General features: G+C 37.7%; 1 protein-coding gene across 1 annotated transcript; it reads right to left on the bottom strand.

The window, feature by feature from the left end:
* On the bottom strand, window positions 1-19396 carry SPC25 (SPC25 component of NDC80 kinetochore complex). Its single transcript, XM_019458637.2, has 7 exons — window positions 19264-19396; window positions 18064-18216; window positions 17894-17959; window positions 12907-13053; window positions 12356-12460; window positions 7266-7364; window positions 1-5231 (listed from the first exon to the last, which is right to left on the bottom strand). The coding sequence occupies exons 2-7, from the start codon at window positions 18200-18202 to the stop codon at window positions 5107-5109; spliced, it is 681 nt and encodes a 226-aa protein (XP_019314182.1). The 5' UTR covers window positions 18203-18216; window positions 19264-19396; the 3' UTR covers window positions 1-5106.
* Window positions 19397-19678: the final 282 nt, after the last annotated feature.

Raw genomic sequence — 19678 nt, 5'->3', positions numbered from 1 at the left:
TTTGGTTTGCTTTTCATGTGTATTTTTATTCATTCAAAGTGACATTTTCACAATGTAGCCACTTTATCATTTAAGATAATATATTGGTGATATTAGCTCCAGAATATTCCTGGGTTGGCACATAGTGACCCTCAACAATTAAGGTCTTTATATTTGACTGAACAGATAGAGTTATACCTAAGTCAACAGCCCTCCGTCCAACATTTCCGTAAAATTGATGACTGCAGTTTTTGAGGCTTAGAGACTGTTTCAGTGAGCCATTTGGGTCCAAAAAGCCAGGTACTCTGCTCATTGTCTCCCTGAGATTTGAAGCTGTTTTGTTGTCTTGGTGAAGGTATTTCCTATGGATCCAGACAAAGCATATTCCTCTACTTTCAAGAGAGTTTACCTTTCTTTCTCTTAATCTTTATACTTCTATAGAAACAAAAATGCTACGTTATATTATTGAAGTTCAAGTTTGTTTAGAATCTTTGTTAAGGGCTTTGTCTTCATATACTTTTCCTGCAATGCAGCACAGAAATGCATAAGGTGTAGTCCAGGTGAAGCTCGTGAATTAGGTGGCAGACCGCCACCTACGTTTGAATTCCGACTCTAACGCTTACGAGCTGTGTGACTCAAAGTTACTTGAACTCTTACTACATTGGATTTCTTATCTGTAGAACAAGGTTATGGATAGTATCTACCTCACAGGCTGTTGAGGAAATATAAATGAGTAGACATATGTAAAGGGCTTAGAACAGTGCCAGGCACATAAAAGTTTTTAAAAAGAAATAGCTAGTTTTCTAAAGTGTCCAGCCCGAACCAATTCCAATTTTGGAACGAATCAACTTCTCAGGTGAGAAAACAAATCACTATAAAGTTCCACTGCTTAAGGCCTTTTGTTTCGTATGATAGTGCACTTTTCTTTGGACCCCAGCAGTAAAGCTGGTTCCTACATTGTCCTTTTGGGACTTTCCTCCTACCTGGCCTTACCTCCCAGATCTTGCCCTACCTCCACGCCCATTTAGAAATGAAAAATGGCTGTCCCTAAAGAGAAATGGACCCTAGGTGGAAGGAAGCTGCCCATTTCTTCTCTCATCCCCAATCTCTATTTCTGTAAATTGCAGGTGAAAGGAACCCTTCAGAGTTTCTTACCAAGGCAAGCCAGCTCAATGCCTTCCTCACTACATGATACAAAACATTGTATCTTCAAGAGTTTGTGCTAGGAGACATGGTTTTTGTCTAGTTTCAGTGAATGAAGATTTTTCTTTACATTTTATGCTTGTTCCTTGTAGATATAATTCAGGTAGGGAATTAAGTAAATATATATTCACTGTAGCAGTAACCTGATATTTTTTGATGTCAAATTATCTAGTCTGTCCCTTAGAGAACTATAATGCCCCTTCTCTTAGCTCCATTTTTGAAGTTAACCTACCTCCACACCTGGGTTACAGCCGGGAGCTAGTCTAATCAAAGTATGTACTTTACCCCCTGATCACCAGTGATTGGTTTAGGGATTGGGATCAGCTTGAAGTTGCTGGGGTCTACCATGTGGGGCCTCAACCTAGAAAAAAACAGCTAAACAATGGATCCTACTAATATAATTTGAGCTCCAAATCAAGCTAGGTCCACAAAAACCAAAATCGGGTTTTGATACAATTTTATGTATTCATTTAAATGTAGTTATATCAAAAAATAAGGCCAAATGTAAAGGTCTGCTTAGGAAAGCTGTACTTTTGCTCATTGTACTGTCACTGTTAAAATATTCCCTTGAGTCAAGATGGTGATAAAATAGGATAAGACGTTGTCAGGCACAAGCTCCAGATGCCTCTCTGGGAACAAAGGAGCTGGCTGGAACCATCTCCCTCCCCTGCTCCTCAGCATAAACACAGAGCCACCTGAGGGAAGCAGCTCAGCCTGTACACTGGCTGCCTAACTTGCTTATACAAACGCCCTCCCCGTCCCCCCGCCCTTACTGACCCATGCGCTGGTGGGACTGCCCTTCTCAGTCAGGATTGCCTCAGTCCCAGTGTGGCAGGCCCCTCCCCCAGGAGACCAGCACAAACCCCTGCCCACACCACCTCTCTCAACCAGAGAGTTCTACAGGGCCTCAGTTCTGGTGGAGTTGTTGTCAGGTTTCACAGACCAGAGCACATCTAGTTAAAACTCTCCACATTCAGGCCGGGGACCAAACACTGCCCACAGTAGTCAAGGAAAAACTCTGCAGACAACTGGCCTGAAAGATAGAGCAACTAAAACATGCAGCACATACCAGAGATACCCTGTGAAGTGCCATGAATTGGCAATACCTGACCTCTTCTTCATACGGCCATAACTTGCAGGGGCAGGAGTATAATTGACTTTGCAGCACAAAGTAAAAGTCAGAGACTTAAACAAAATGTCAAGACAGAGGAATTTATGCCAAATGAAAGAACAAGATAAGACCATGGCCAAAGGCCTAAGATAAACAGATATAAGTAACATGCCTGATGGAGAATTTAAAACAACAATCATAAGGATCCTCACTGGGCTTGAGAAGAGAATAGAAGACATCAGGGAGACCCTTACCACAGAGATAAGTTAAAAAAATATCAGAATGAAGACTGCAATAAATGAGATTGAAAATAGGCTTGGTGCAATGAAGAGTAAGTTGGAAGCAGAGGAATAAATTAGTGACTTAGAAGACAAAATAATGGAAAGTAAGCCGAACAAAAGAGAGAAAGAAGAATTATGGGGCATGAAAATAGAGAACTCAGTGACTCCATGAAATGTAATAACACTTATAGGAGTCCCAGAAGAAGAAGGAGAGAAAAGTTAGCAGAAATTTATTTCAAGAAATAACAGCAGAGGGGTGCCTGGGTGGCTCAGTAGGTTGAGTGTCCAACTCTTGATTTCAGCTTGAGTCATGATCCCAGATGGGATTGAGCTCGGTGTTGGGCTCTGCACTGAGCATGGAACCTGCTTAGGATTCTCTCTCTCTCTCCCTCCCTCCCTCTGTCCCTCTCCCTGACTCACATGCTCTTTCTCTCTGAAAAGAAAAGAATAGAAGGGAAAAGCATAGAAAAGAAAAAAAGAGAAAAGAAGGAAGGGAAGGGAAGGGAAAGGAAGGGAAGCAGAAAATCTCCCTCATCTGGGCAAGGAAGGAGAAATCCATATCCAAGAGGCACAGAGAACTCCCATCGAAATCAACAAAAGCAGGCCAACACCTGGGCATATTCTAATTAAATCTGCAAAATATAATGATAAAGAAAGAAGTCTTAAAAGCAGCAAGACAAGAGAAGTCCTTAATTCACAAGGGAAAATCCATAAGGCTAGCTAGAGATTTCTCAACAGAGACTTGGCAAGCCAGTAGGGAGTGGCATGATATATTCAAAGTGCTAAATGGGAAAAAACTGCAGCCAAGAATACTCTATTCAGCAAGGCTATCATTCAGAATAGAAGGAGAGATAAAGAGTGTCCCAGACAAACAAAAACTGAAGGAGTTCATGACCACTAAACCAGATCTGCAATAAATATTAAAGAGGACTCCTTGAGTGCAAAGGAGAGACCAAAAGTGACAGACAAGATCAGAGAAAATCTCCAGAAACAATGAAAAAACAAGTAATAAAATGGCTATAAACACATGCCAATAATTACTTTGAATATAAATGTACTAAATGGTCCCAATCAAAAGACATAGGGTGCCAGAAAGGATAAAAAAACAAGACCCATCTATATGCTACCTACAAGAGACTCATTATGAACCTTAAGACATCTGCAGGTTGAAAGTGAGGGGGTGGGGAAATATTTATCATGCAAATAGATGTCAAAAGCAAGCCAGAGTAGCAGTACTTATATCCGACAAATACTTTTCTGTTCCCATATTGTTTTTATCCTGCTTTAGTGTTAGGGTAATACTGGCTTCATAGAATGATTTGAACATGTTCCCTCTATTCCAGTATTTGTAAGATTTTGATACAAGTTGTCATTAATTATTCATTTAAATGTTTGGTAGAATTCACCAATAAAACCATGTAGTCTTAGGCTTTTCTGTGATGGGAGATTTTTGATTCCTAATTCAGCTTTCATTCTTATTCTTGATCTAAGATTTCCTGTTTCCTGGATTCAAGATTCATGATTCAATTTCAGTAACTTGTGCATTTTTTGGAATTACCTGGGCTTTTCCCCTAAGTTTTAGAAATTGATTTGTTAGTGATGGTTTATAGTAATCTGTTATCACACTATGTATTGCCAATTTTGTTCATTTTTTTTTTAGAAATCTGGTCATTACTTTCAATGTTATGTTATTGTTTATTCTGGTCTCTAGTTCATTCCCAATTTTTATTTGCTTCCTCTACTAAATATTGGCTAACCTTCTTTTTTTAGTTTCTTGGGGTGCAATATTATTTAAACCATTTTTCTTAGTACAACCATTTATGGCATAAATTTCACTCTAAAATCTGCTTTTGCTGCATCCCATAGGTTTTAGAATATTGTGTTTTCTTTTTCTTTTGTTTTCACATATTTTGATTTGCCGTTTGATTCCTTATTTGGCCTACTGCTTGTATATTAGTATGTTGTTTAATATTTATATATTAAATATTTGATATTAAAAAAATAAAATGTTGAAAAAAAAAGTCTTTGTTAGTAGCACACACTCCAATCTCTAGGGCAGTTTATTAGCTTTTTATCTCTGCAGAAAAATCCCAATCAATGGTTTCTAAAAGCTGGCCTGCACACTGAGATGGGCCAGTGATAACATTCCTACCAACCCATAGCATTCTTTTCAGATAAATTCTACTGCTATATGATGGTAAGCAGAGCTCTGAGCCAAGTCCTAGGCATAAGAGGCAACTGAGGGGAAGTGCTCTGAAACTCTCTTCCTAATATATATATATATGTATATATATATATATATACATCCCCTCACACATTTATCATAGTATACTATCTTTCATCTTAAAAAGAACACATTTGACTTTATAAATTTTATTTAAGATTTTAGTTAAAATAATTTAAAGAAATAAAACACACAGAAATGTTACAAAAATACAAAAGAATTACAAGCAAACAGTGGATAATGAGAATTCTTTTAAAAGAGATACACAATAGGGAAGAAAAATAAAGTGTTTATATACTATTCATATATTAATTATAAACCATAGCAGTAAAAGCTTTCCGGACATTGGCAAGAAAAGCCGAGAAATTGTTGGTCTTCCTTACTTTCTCTTGAAATTCTGCTAGGCACTCAAGATGAGGAGCACTATCTGACACTAGAAGAAAAAAAGAAAAGGGAAGATAATGTGAATGAGATTTTTTATGGGAGAGAAGTGTTTCTAACTTAGATGCTTTCATCTGATTCAAATTATTTCAATTCCATTTTACTGAAATGCTTCCAGCATAGAACAACAGATACACTTGATTTTCATATCCTAACTATCTTTTGGACCTTTTCTTTGTTTAATCTGTAAATATTAAAGTCTTAAGTATTATAATTGTACTTTAAATTTAAACAGATGGTAGTCAAGGGATTCAAGAACTCAGTGATAAAAAGAACAGAATGCCATTTCCAGTCATCTTTCTTACATTTTAACTAAACTGTTTTAACAGGTGTGTGTGTGTGTGTGTGTGTGTGTGTGTGTGTGTGTGTGTGCGCGTGTGCGCACGCACGTGTGTATGTTGGGTTTTTTGTTTTGTTTTGTTTTTTTAACTGTTAAGTCAGTTTTCTCTGTAAACTTTTGGCTTGAATTCTAGTTCCTGGCCACTGGATCAAAAAAAGAACAGCTTTCAATGACAACTTTTAGTAATTTACAATTATGGGGAAAAAATCTAAGGTTTTACAAGTGTTCACTAGAAAATATGGTTGCTATTCTAAAAGTGGTATTTACAGGACCTACTAATCAAATGTGACACAAAGTCACAAATAACGGTACACCTCTCAACATGCAGTTATACAAATTGTAAACAAATCTCCAGTGAGGGTGGTCAAAGGAAAGGAATGATTCAGCTTTCTCTCCCAACAATTTGGTCCTTTGCCCAAGGGGAAGAAAGTCAACCATATCAGATTTCCAGTTCTTTGGTAGAGATTGTTTAGGACACAAGGACCAGGACCACAGCAGAGAAAGAACAAAAGGCACTTGGTTCAAAATCACACTGTAGATTCTATTTTAACACACTATCAAACACCATGACCCTATGTAGCAAGAGAGGATATGCAAGGTATGTGGGTTTTGGGGTTTGCTTTTGAAACTTTAGCACTCATTAGAAGATATTTACAGAGAGAAAAAATTTGCACATGAATTAGGTTCCTAAATACAAATTCCATGAGAATGAGGATCAAGTCACCGGGGCACATTAAGGAGACAACTCAGCAGTCCTCCTGAGTGTATGTGTGCTACAAATGCTTTCAGATGAGAACACAGGTCTAATGAGCTGAGAACCATTTTTCTGAATTCCAATAAATTAAAAATTACTTTAAAAGGGGCCCAAGAATTAAAGAGAGATAAATATATTTCCATTCTCTTCTAGTTCCAACTATTACCAATCACATATATTCCCCATAAATCGATGCCTTTCTGGCCTGCTGGAGAATCAGTAGGTGAGCTAAATTACCAATGTGTGCGATTTTTCAGGAGAGGATAATATTTCTTAAATTGATTTTTGGGAAAATAAATGATCACATTCTGATGACTTAGCATTTGCTTTTAAAATCACCTACTTGAATACATTATAATATTCACATTTATATAGTCATATCCTTTATAGTTTTATGTTCTCTAAAAGGATAATTCATACTTGCATATGAAATGCAGTGATCAGTGGTCTTTTAGACTTTTCTACCAAGGTGGCACTGTGCCATCCTGAATAGAAGTTACATATTAAGGCTCCTAGATAATAACTATAAATCGAAACTACATTCACAGCCTTTAGAAGACCCTATCCCATGAAGCAAGCTGGCAAAGAAAGGGACACCTTGTGGGAACATTACTTTCTTTCATATTACTTTATTTTTTTAAGTTTATTTATTTATTTTGAAAGAGACAGAGTGCTAGCAAGGGAGGGGCAGAGAGAGAGACAGAAACAGAGACAGAGAGAATTCCAAGCAGGCTCCTCAGGGTCAGCACAGAGCCCAACATGGGGCTCATACTCACAAAACTGTGAGATCATGACCTGAGCCGAAACCAAGAGTCAGACACTTAACCGACTGAGCCACCCAGGCACCGCTCCTTCATATTACTCTATATGCTGAGTCAGATAACCTTTTGGATGCCAGTCTTAAATATCAGTTAAGAGAGAGGAATACATACCCTCATATTCCCTTGCTTCATTTAGGTGGAGGGAAAACATAAAAGGGTTCTCAGGATGCTTAGGGTCAATATTAGTAAATATAAACTGCAACTTATCACCTGAAAAAAAATTAAATTATTTGGTGTGAGAATATTTTATTGTGCCAAGCCTTTCAATGGAGATGAGCTTTCTCACCTCTGTCCTTAATCAGTATCTAGACTGCTAAACGTATGTGTATATATACACTTAACCAAGCCTCCAAATGTACAAGTTACAAATTAGTTTTAAATGAATTACAGTTTAAACATGATACAAAAACACAAGTAACAAAAGAAAAGAACTGATAGATTAGACTTCATCAAAATTAAAAACTTTTGTCCTTTAAAGGATATTACCAAGGCAGTGGAAAGATAACCCACAGAATGGGAGAAAATACTTGCAAATCCTATCTCGGATATGGACTTAATATAGAGAATACATTTAAAAGAACTACAACTGAACAACTAAAAGAAAAGCAATCCAATTAAAAACTGGACTAAGGACTTGAGTAAGTATTTCTCCGAAGAATAGATACAAATGTCCAATAATAAGCACATGGAAAGATGCTCAATACCACTAATCACTGGGGAAATGCAACCCAAAACTACAATGAGATATTATTTTATACCCACCAGGACAGCTATAACAAAACAAAAAACAAAACAAAACAAAACAAGAAAAAAGAAAAGAACAGTGTGAATGAAGACATGGAGAAATCAGGACATTGCTAGTAGGAATGTAAAATGGCGTTGCAGCTGCGGAAAACAGCTTGGCAGTTCCTCAAAAAGTTACATAAAGAATTGCAATGACCCAGTAACTCCACTCCTCAGTACATATCAAAAAAAGAATAGAGAATAGGGACTCAAATAACGATGCCAATGCTTATAGCAGCATTACTCACAGCAGCCAAAAGGTGGTAATAACTGTGTTCACTGACAGATGACTAAAGAAACAAAATACGGTATAGTCACAACAGAATATCATTTGGTAATAAAAAGGAATGAACTTCTGATACATGCTACAACATGAATGAACCTTGAAAACATCATGCTAAATACAATAATCCAGACGCAAAAGAACAGGACAAATACTGTATGATTCCACCTACATGAAATACTTAGAATAGGTAAATTTAGAGAGACAGAAAGTAGAAGTTATCAGGGGCTGGGGAAGGAGGAATAAGTTATTGTTTAATGGGCACAGAATTTCTGTTTGTGGTATTAAAGAATTCTGGAAATAGTGGTGATGGTTGCACAGCACTGTTAATGTAATGCTACAGAATTGTACAATAAAAAATAGTTAAAATGGCAAATTCTATGTCATGTAGTTTTATCACAATAAAAAATATTGAACAGATTTGACTTTTTCTACATAGCTATCTGCAATTAAAGCCTATTTTTCCAAAAGACCTCCAAATGTTCCCAAAGGAGTAAATGCCCAGAAGAAATTAAAAATGGCAGCCACAGAGGTGCCTGGGTTGGTTAAGCATCCGACTTCAGCTCAGATCATGGTGAGTTTGAGCCCCTGAGCTGTCACAGCTCGTGAGTTTGAGCCCGAGCTGTCAGCATAGAGCCTGGAGCCTGCTTCCAATTCTGTCTCCTTCTCTCTCTACTCCTCCCCCTACTCATGTGCTCTCACGCTCTCTCAAAAACATTAAACATTTTTTTAATAAGAAAAATGGCAGCCACAAAGTAGAAACTCACATGCATTTTAGTTTTGCTCTACAAAATAAAAAATTAGTAACTTTCATTTAAAAAATGCTTTTAATTATAAAAAAGTAAAGTTCAGAAACTTTGAAAAACATTTGTCTTGCATTTTTATTCAAAATGAAATAATTACATCAGTAGACCAGATTTTTAAAAGTGTTAATAGCTGTTGGCGAAGATGTGGAGAAAGGGGAACCCTTGTGCTCTGTTGGAGGGAATGCAAACTGGTGCAGCCACTCTGGAGAACAGTTACTTAAAAAGTTAAAAATAGAACTACTGTATGATCCAGCAACTGCACTACTAGATATTTATTGAAAGGACAAAAATATTGATTTGAATGGAAACATGCACCCCAATGTTTTTAGCAGCATTATCAACAATAGCCAAATTATGGAAAGAGCCCAAATGTCCATCGACTTTTGAATGGCATGTGCACGCGCGCGCGTGCACACACACACACACACACACACACACACACAGGAATACTACTCCGCCATCAAAAAGAATGAAATCTTGCCATTTGCAGTGATGTGGATGGAGCTAGCGTGTATTATGCTAAGTGAAATAAATCAGAGAAAGACAAATACCATATGATTTCACTCATATCTGAAATTTAAGAAACAAAATAGATGAACATATGGGAAGAGGGGTGGAGGGAAATAGACCATAAGAGACTCTTTACTATAGAGAACAAACTGAAGGTTGCTGGAGGGGAGGTGGTTGGGGATGGGCTAGATGGGTGATGGGTATTAAGGAGGGCATTTGATGTGATGAGCACTGGGTATTGTATGTAAGTGATGAATCATTGGGTTCTACTCCTGAAAGCAATATTGCACACTGTATGTTAACTAACTACAATTTAAATAAAAAGTTGAAAAGAAAAAAAAAGTGTTAATGGTAATGGAAGAGATGTATGCCAAGGAAAAAAGACATCATAAGATAACAAAGAGTTTGGGTTTCTCTTTTAAAATCCTTTTAAAATTCTTTTTAAAATCCTTTTTAAAAAAGGATTATTTCCTGACTTTGAGGGCTATGAAAAGTTCTAATTCTTTTGTAAATGTTTCTTTACTTATTTTGAGAGAGAGGAATACAGATGAACAAGGGAGGGGTACAGAGAGAGAGAGAGAGAGAGAGAGAGAGAGAGAGAGAGACAGAGAGACAGAATATCCCAAGCAGGCTCTGCAATGTCAGCACGGAGCCCAGCTTGGGGCTTGAACCCATGAATTGTGAAATCATCACCTGAGCTGAAACCAAGAGTTGAATGCTTAACCCATTGAGCGATCCAGGTGCCATGAGAAAATTCTAATTTTTATTTTTTTTAATTTACATCCAAGTTAGTTAGCATATAGTGCAACAATGATTTCAGGAGTATATTCCTTAATGTCCCTTACCCAGTTAGCCCATCCCCCCTCCCACAACCCCTCCAGTAAGCCTCTGCTCATTCTCCATATTTAAAAGTCCCTTGCGTTTTGTCCCCCTCCGTTTTGACATCATTTTTTGCTTCCCTTCCCTTATGTTCATCTATTCTGTGTCTTAAAGTCCTCATATGAGTGAAGTCATATGATATTTGTGGAGAAAGTTCTAATTTTAAATCTGAAAATAATTTTAAAGCTTTCTGACCCCAAAACACCTCAGGATGACAGTGAGTCCAATGGATCAAAAATTCAGAGTTGGACCCTGTATTTCCCTCTAATCAAAAGGTTAATATTTGGGGGGTACCTGGGTGGCTCAGTTGGTTAAGTGTCCGACTTCGGCTCAGATCGTGATCTTACAGTTCATGAGTTCGAGCCCTGCATCAAGCTCTCTGCTGTCAGTGCAACTCCTATTTCAGATCCTCTGTCTCCCTTTCTCTGCCCATCCCCCACTCATGCTTTTTCTTTTTCTCTCTCAAAAATCAATAAACATTTAAAAAAAGTTTAATTTAATATTTTTAATAAAATTTAATATTTTATTTTAATAAAATTTAACTTTTTTATTAAAAGCTTATTTCAACAGATGGGGGGGGCACAAAAAAGACTAATAGATATATGAATGAAGAGACCAAAAAATCTAAGAAATACAGTAAATATTCAGAAGAAAAGTTTACCTGTTCATTAATAAAGAAATGCACTTAAAAAACAATGCTCCAATTATATCTACTTTGCTGCCAAACAACAACAAACAAACAAACAAAATACAATTCTGGCAAGAATACAATGAAGTGGGTACACTTTACATCGTAGAGAGGTGTGCACAAAAGAATTAACGCGGCAGGCCTGATGATGCTATCCTTAGAATCTTACAAAGTTCTGCTTGCAAGCTGGCCCTTGGCTGGTGTGTTAGGAGTCCCCCAAACCACCCTAGGTTTGAAGATTTGCTAAGAGAACTCATACGATACACCAGAGGGTCATACACAGGGCTATAATTTATCACAGCGAAAGACTATGGCAAAATCAGCAAGAGGAAAAAAACACATAGGGCGAAGTGCAGGGAAAACCAGCACAAGCTTCCTGAGTCTCTGATGAACTTCCCTGGTAGACAACCCTTCCCGTGTATCGTCACATTCAATGCTAAAGGAATTAATAAGCATGTCTTGTGTGACTCTGCTGGGTTAGGACTCTTAAAAAACTATGCCTGAAAAAAGTGTTTCTTTTAGACTTTGCCCCAGTGCCTTTTTGGGGCTGTTCTGCAGTTTATTGCAGTTTCTGCCATACATCTGAGCCGTCAATATGACTGATTCTATGCTGCATCCTGTAAGTCTTTCTAGCGAATCCCCAAAACTGACGGTGATCCTGGGGGCTGCTAACACCGTGAGTAGTGCTATAAACTGCCACATACACCACACATCACGGTCATTAAAATATTTACACGCTTTACCCCAGTAATGCCTCCTTAGGAATTCCACGGAAATTATACAAAAGAAATGGATAAGTCTGTATTCACTATAGTACTTCTAAAACTGAAACACTGGCAGAATCTGAACGTTAAGTTAGAAACAATACCTGTATTAGGTAGATAAAAGATTGCATAAATTAAGAGACATTAATGGAATGAATTATTACGTCGCTATTTTAAAATTACCATGGGAAGGCTATAGCAACTGGAAAAATGCTGATCATAGAATACCAGGAAGAACAAGGAACAAAAATTACTTTCATGTTGGCAATCATGCCAAACATACATTTATTACAATACTGGATGATAAATAACCAAGGCATCAGTAATTATGTTACGGTGATAAAAAATTTTTAAATTCTTTCCTGTTTCCTAAAAAGTTAATAATGTGGTCAATTATTTTATTTGAAAATATTTTAAAAATTCTTCTCTACTTAAGAAAACACACACCTTTCTAATCTCGTGTGTTTTACTTACGTTAATATACTCACCATAAATTTTTCTAATTTCTAGTCCAAGTCGATCTTTATACAAGTCTGCAGATTTCTGTAGCCTTTTCAACTTCTCTTCATTAGCTTTGTTAGCAGCAGAAATAGCTATGATTAAAAAAAAAAAAAAGAAATACACATATTTGAATATGAAGGATTTTTAGACAGACACTTTGCAGCATAAAGAGTGTGCTTAATAGTTCCTGGAAGAGAATGTGTGATCATTAACTTTGTTACATAAATTATACTATGGCTTCTCCAATGAAACTGTCCCCCACTCTGTTTAATTAAGCTCCCACATCAATTGCATTATGACTCTGGTTACATTAAAAAATCAAAAGGACCCTTAAGTAAAACAAAAGAAAATAAAACCCACTTATTTAACTTATTTATTTAGCAGACAGCTTCCTTGCAGAAATGAGTGGCTGGCTATGCCCCTGAGATGTGTTACCCATTTTTACTATGAACTGGAGAGAAGGCAAGAGACAGATAATTGTGAACCATCACCACTTTGAAATTTACTGTTTTAAATATGTGTACAACTAGAAACTTACTTTCCTTCTTCCTAGCATATTCTTCCTTAAGATCCTGAATATTTGCAGTCAATACTTCTAGTTTCTCATTTTTGTCTTTTATTTCAGCAATCAATCTTAACAAGTTGTCTTTTTTTTCTTGAATCAGCTTATTCCGCCTACAGATCTCTGTAAGAAGTACAAAGTATTAGCTAGAATATATATACTTTGTTCTCCAATATCTATCTCTGGTAAGAAAAGACTGAAATATTGACTTTCATTAGGATTAATAAAGAGTGTATTATTTACTTATTTTATTTATTTATTTACTTTTGAGAGAGAGAGAGAGAGAGAGCGAGCGCACGCAAGTGAGCATGAGTGAGGGAGAGGGAGACAGAATCTGAAGCAGGTTCCAGGCTCTGAGCTGTCAGCACAGAGCCCCATGCGGGGCTTGACCTCAGGAACTGTGAGATCATGACCTGAGCAGAAGTCGGATGCTTAACCGACTGAGCCACCCAGGTGCCCCAAAAATGTTTTAACTGATAAGCGCTTTCTAATGGTTCAAAAATTATAAAGAAAAGGAAAAAAAAATCCTATTCTTTCCTATTTGTCTTTGAAAATAAAAATGAGACAAAACTTTTTTAAAATGAGAATACCAAATTATTATTTAAAAAAAAATTTTTTTATTCACTTTTGAGAGAGAGAAACAGAGCATGAGCAGGGAGGGGCAGAGAGAGAGAGGGAGACATAGAATGCAAAGCAGGCTCCAGGCTCCGAGCTGTCAGCACAGAGCCTGACGTGGGTTTCGGACTCACAAACGGCGGTATCATGACCTGAGCTGAAGTCAGACGCTTAACCGACTGAGCCACCCAGTTGCCCTGAGAATACCAAATTAAACCACAAAAAGAAAATCAGGTCATGACGCTTGCAGCAATACTCTTCAAATAAGTACATAAATAAAGCCCACCATCAAAGACAACCAAATCTGGAAATGTTTTTACACAGTACTTTAAAGAAACAATTCATTATAATGCAGTATAAATGGTTCTGGAAAACACCAAAAAGACAAAAAGGAGTGAAGGAAGAGATGGGGCGCCTGGGTGGCTCAGTCGGTTAAGCATCTGACTTTGTCTCAGGTCATGGTCTCACGGTCCGGTTCGTGAGTTCGAGCCCCGCATGGGGCTCTGTGCTGACAGCTCAGAGCCTGGAGCCTGCCTCGGATTCTGTGTCTCCCTCTCTCTCTCTCTGCCCTTCCCCTGTTCATGCTCTGTCTCTGTCTCAAAAATAAACAAACATTAAAAAAATTTTTTTTAAAAAAGTGAAGGAAGAGAGGGAAAGAGAGAGGTAGGAAGGGTGAAACTTCATTTACATTAATAACAAACAAAACATCCAGGAATAATCTAAATTAAGAAATGTAGGCCCTTTATGAAAAAATAATGCAAAACTTGTCTGAAACAAATAACCTATATATATGGAGAGACATTTTATGCTTCTAAATATTATAAAGATGTCAGTATTTCCCAAATTCATTTCTACATTTGATGCAATCCCAATGGACTCCGGAGGGAAGGGAAGAGGAGGATCTAACAAAATTATAAAATTTATCTGATGAGTACACAGGAGAGAGCAGTTAAGGAAATATGGTAAGAGAAATAACAAGGAAAGGTACTTGTCCCACCAGATTTAACATGTGTGATTGTGACACTTTTAACACAATAATGGAGTACTAGCTGAAGAAACGACATACAGCTCAGTTAAACAAAAAAGGCATTCCCAAACAAACACTGGTATCTTTGGGAAACATGAAAAATGAAATATCATAAATCAAGTGGTGGACAGTTTCCCAAACCCTGCTGAAATCCAAAATAAATTCCATGTATATTAAATATTTAAATATAAAATGAAATCTTGCAAACCTAAAAGGCAGTATCTGAATATAAAATTAGCCTTTCCTGTGGGGAAAGACCTTTTTACTAAAAGGCAAAAAGAAATCAAAGAGAAAGTCATATACCAGCTACATAACAGTTAATAAGTGGGCAAAACACCTCATATTTGATTCAAATAAACATAAAACTCTACTATATGCTAGGAACTTTGTTCGACACCTTATATTTCCATAAATTTACTTAAATTTCATAATACATTATGCAGTTCTAATTTAAAAAAGGAAAAGGCTCAGCAGTTGAGTAACTTGCCCAAAAGTTTTATTTGCTAGGATGCAAAAAATAGTTAAGACCTGGATTCAAACTCAGGACTTGACCTCAAAGGTCATGCTTTTGACCATTAAACACCCTCCCTGAACAGTTCTTAATCTAAAAAAGACACAAATATAAATTCCTAAGACAAAAACAAAGAGATAATGGAGGAAATGTAGAATGCAGACGGCTAATAAACATGAAAGACAATTTAACCTGAGTAGTAATCACAGAAATGCAAATAAAGCAAGTAACATACCAATTTTCATTTATTACAACAATGTTTACAAAAATGACAGCTGGTGTCGAGAAGAATGGAAAATACTAGAGTCCTTGTGGAATATTTTTGACATTGCAAAACAAGTTTTAAGGATATTCATGTCCTTTAATCCAGTTATTTCATTTTTACAAGTTAACCTAAGAAAATAAGATGTATGCGAGTATTTATATACATAAGATTGTGTTCAGTATTATTTATAATGATGAAAAGCTGAAAACATCCTAAATGGCTAATGAGTAAATCATTAAATAAATATGGCATATTAATAAGGTAGAATATCCTCTCAGGGGTACCTGGATGGCTCCATTAGTTGAGCATGCAACTCTTGATTTCGACTCAGGTCATGACCCCAGGATCGTGGGATTGAGCCTGGGATCAAACCCCACCTCGGGCTCTACGCCAACTGTGAAGGTTGCTTAAGATTCTCTCTTCCTCTGCCCCTCTCCCGCTAGCTGTCTCTCAACAAACAAATAAACAAACAAACAAGTGTACAGATGTTTTCCTGAGTTAGTGTTTTTGGTTTCCTCTGATAAACACCCAGAAATAGAATTACTGGATCATATGGTAGTTTTAATTTTCTGAGGAACCCTGCATATTATTTTCCAGAGTAGCCACTATGGAAAAATGCACTTAAAAATAATTAAGGAGACATGTATGGCAAAAGAGATACATATTAAAAGTCCAAAAGTATCAGTTCCAATCTGGCTCTTCAGTTGTTACCCAAGGACCTTGCTCAAATTATAACTTTGGAGACTCTTATAAAAGGACGATAATAATGACCACCCTATTTCTTTAACTCACAGGGTTAGAGTACACAATAATAATACAGAAACTTTTAAATTATTAAGTGATACATAAATACCATATATGTCAGTGTTTTTATTATAACATGTAAAGAACTGTATGGATTTGTGCCAGTATAAATGTAAGGGCCCTTGATATGGCATAACTCATGTATACACTGTCAGTTGTCTCTTTTATTCTCTAGGGCAGATATTTCAAACTTTCACTACTACTCACCACATAAATCCTCCCTTGAGTTTTCCCTTCCATGTGGAAAGATTGTTTTATGGTACACTAGAGGGAGCAGACATTTGGCTGCAATCCTAGAGCTTGTATCTATCAAATGTATGACCTTAACCAAGTTTTGTAACCTCAGTGAGCTTCAATTTTTTTTCATCTGAAAAAAGGGATAATTTTGGTCTTGTAAAGATTTCAGGACTTTTGTTCTTTTTTTTTTTTTTTTTTTTTTTTTTTGAGAGAGTGAGTGCCAGAGGGCAAGAAGCAGAGGAGATGGAGAGAAAGAATCTTAAGCAGGCTCCACGCCCACCCTGGAGTCTGAAGAAGGGGCTTGATTCCCACTACCCTGGGATGATGCCCTGAACTGAAATTGAGAGTCAGACACTTAACCAACTGAGCCTCCCAGGTGTCCTTAGGATTTTAGGATTTAAGAGCCTGGTCCACAGTAAACGCCTCTCACTTTGAACAGATGGTCTTCCTCCTTATAATAATATAGAAGCAACAGATGCTCTAGGCAGGCCAGAATTTTTGAACAATTTGTTCTCTGCAGTATCTTCCTTGAAGATGCAAAGTAGCTGCTCAACAAATATGTGGTGAGTGAATGAGTTCCCTCCACCTTCCCTACTCCCCAAATGTATCCAGATCAGTGTCCTCTCCTGAGAGTAACAGTGGCTCCTTCTCCAATACATGGTTAATCCAGATTCTTTCCCCTAAGGGAAAGAACTGAAGAACTGAAGAATTCCTGCTTTTTAAACCCCAGTCTATGATTTCCAATGGGAAAACAAACCTGTTTTTCAAAAAATTGTCATTTACACATCAGCATAGATGATCACAAGCACAGTGATGAATAAAAAAAGGGACAGAATATACAGAAAATGATGCCATTTATATAACATTCAAAAATACAATACTAAATATTAATAGGTTAGTTCTGGAAGGTAGGGTTAGAGAAAAGTATTATATAAGATGTTCTATTTCTTAAGCTGGGTTGCAGATACATAAATGTTTATTATTTTTATATATGTATCTGCATATATATATATGCACACACACACAATACACTGTTTTTTTTCCTTTTCCTTTTTTTTTTTTTTTTTTTTTTTAAAGTAGGCTTCATGCCCAGTGCAGACCCCAACACGGGACCCAAACTGACAACCCTGAGATCAAGACCCGAGCGAAGATTAAGAGTCAACTGGGGTGCTTGGGTGGCTCAGTCGGTTGAGCGTCCGACTTCAGCTCAGGTCACGATCTCATGGTTCGTGAGTTCGAGCCCCGAGTCAGGCTCTGGGCTGATGGCTCAGAGCCTGGAGCCTGCTTCCGATTCTGTGTCTGCCTCTCTCTCTGCCCCTCCCCCATTCATGCTCTGTCTCTCTCTGTCTCAAAAATAAATAAACATTAAAAAAAAAAATTAAAAAAAAAAAAAAGTCAAGTGACCGACCCAGGTGCCCCACAGTATATTGTTTTACTTGTATGAGGGATTGCATACAGATGTTTAATCTAAAAAACCCTCTGTGATCTATAGTTTGTCACCTACGATTTTGATATTCCAGAAACATCTCAACCATTCGTTCTTCTTCCTTTAATTTCACAGACAGCTTTTCTGAAAGAGAAATTGGAATTGAAGTTTCGATTCAGCTGAAATAACATAAAAAAAAAAAAAAACAAGAACAACAAAGCAGCATGTTACAAGTTAACTTTAGTTACCTGTAAGTGCTTTGATGGAGTCTTTGTAGGTATCTCTTAGTCCCATCATTTGACAGGACGTGTCACTGACAGTGCTTTTGAATTTATTCCAAAATTCATTTATGCTTTTATCAAATAGTGCCAGTTCATCCTCTATCATCTTGTAAGAGAATGCTACAAAACAAAACATTGATTGTATTTTTTATAAGTTGTTGAAATAAAATCAAGCTCATATTCCAATCAAGCATATTTTGGCAGTTTGACTTTTGCTAGGAAATAATTAGCAGCTTGCTTTTTTTAAAAAGGATATCTTACTTTTTAAATATTTACTTGTTCTTGAGAGAGAAAGAGAGTACAGGCAGGGGAGGGGCAGAAAGAGGAAGACACAGAATCCCAAGCAGGCTCCAGGCTCCAAGCTGTCAGAGCCCATACAGGGCTCAACCTCAGGAACTGTGAGCCTAAGTAGGATGCTTAACCTGACAGAGCCATCCAGGTGACCCAAGCAGCTTACTTTTAACTCTAGCTATTCCAGGGCGGATCAAGCCATCTGGACTTAATTACAGTTAAGATGCAAGATTCCAGGAAGGACATCCTTACCTCCTAGGGACTTGTTAGTAGTTTAACTGCACAAGACACTCATACAGCTCTGTGACCCTGGAAAATGACTCTGCCTCCGTTTCCTCACAAGTAAAATTGGTAACTTTTAAGGCGTTTCCAATTCTGATCTTTTGAATTCCAGCCTGGATTGCCAGCCAGGTCCCAGATGGACGGATGACTGGCCCCCTCTCATAGGATAAGACCCTATAAGACATATCTAGCCCGCCTCTCCCTCCCACCCAGATCAGGAAAAGAAAAAGTAGTACTAAAAAGGCTACTTGGAGTGGGAATTTAGTAGGCTTAGTCCAGGAAAGGTACAAGTCACCCTGAACTCTCTGGGCCTTAGTGTCTTCTGTAAAACAATGTCCGGTAAGACTCCAGGCCCCGCCAGTTTTCTGTAACGCTAAAACCATCCCAATAACTCAAAACCCTCCCAAGAAGGCCACACACATCTCGTTCGGTGGAACCCGGAACCCTTCGGCCTCAGCGAAGCCCAGCAGTGCAAACAACAAAGCCGTGCATTTCACAGACTTCGCTCCCGAAAACAAATCCAGCCCAGAAATACACTTTCCCCTATCGCGACAGGCAGGTCGAGGAACCCTGGTCAGCTCCCAACTCTCTCACCTTTTCCAGGAGACCTGAGCCCCGTCGCCAACCCACACAAGACCAGAAACAATTCAAGCCAACAGCAGGTCTCCAGACCCAGCTCCCGCAGCCCCGCCAACTTTCCTATTTCAAATTTTAGGGCGCCTTCCTCCTCCCGCCCCCGGTCGCTCATTCGCCTTCAGATTGGCTGATAATTAGGCTCTCCATGAAGGGATTGGTTAATCTAGCCCTCCGGGATTCTCGCGGAAAAATATAGGGGAAAGTGCATTCTGGGATTTGTAGTTTTTTTTCTGAGAGACAGTCAGACTCTCAGCTCTGCTTTGTGAAGTGTTAATAGCTCCGGGAGGACTCGCCCCAGCACGTCATTCATCTGTTTCAAATAAAGATTTCTGCAACAAATATAAATATTGAACTTTAATCGCATTCTGTTGCC

Source organism: Panthera pardus, unplaced genomic scaffold (assembly GCF_024362965.1).
Source record: "Panthera pardus isolate Hobbes unplaced genomic scaffold, ASM2436296v1 HiC_scaffold_10, whole genome shotgun sequence".
NCBI lineage: Eukaryota > Metazoa > Chordata > Mammalia > Carnivora > Felidae > Panthera > Panthera pardus.
This window is presented reverse-complemented; position numbering and strand designations above follow the sequence as displayed.

Excerpts from the sequence above, each read along its gene's own strand:
- SPC25 (XM_019458637.2), bottom strand. The coding sequence starts at position 18,202 with ATGATAGAGGATGAACTGGCACTATTTGATAAAAGCATAAATGAATTT. Across the intron at positions 17,960-18,063 it reads CTCCATCAAAGCACTTACAG|AAAAGCTGTCTGTGAAATTA; the intron begins GTAACTAAAGTT and ends TTTCTCTTTCAG. Across the intron at positions 12,461-12,906 it reads ATATGCTAGGAAGAAGGAAA|CTATTTCTGCTGCTAACAAA; the intron begins GTAAGTTTCTAG and ends TTTTAATCATAG.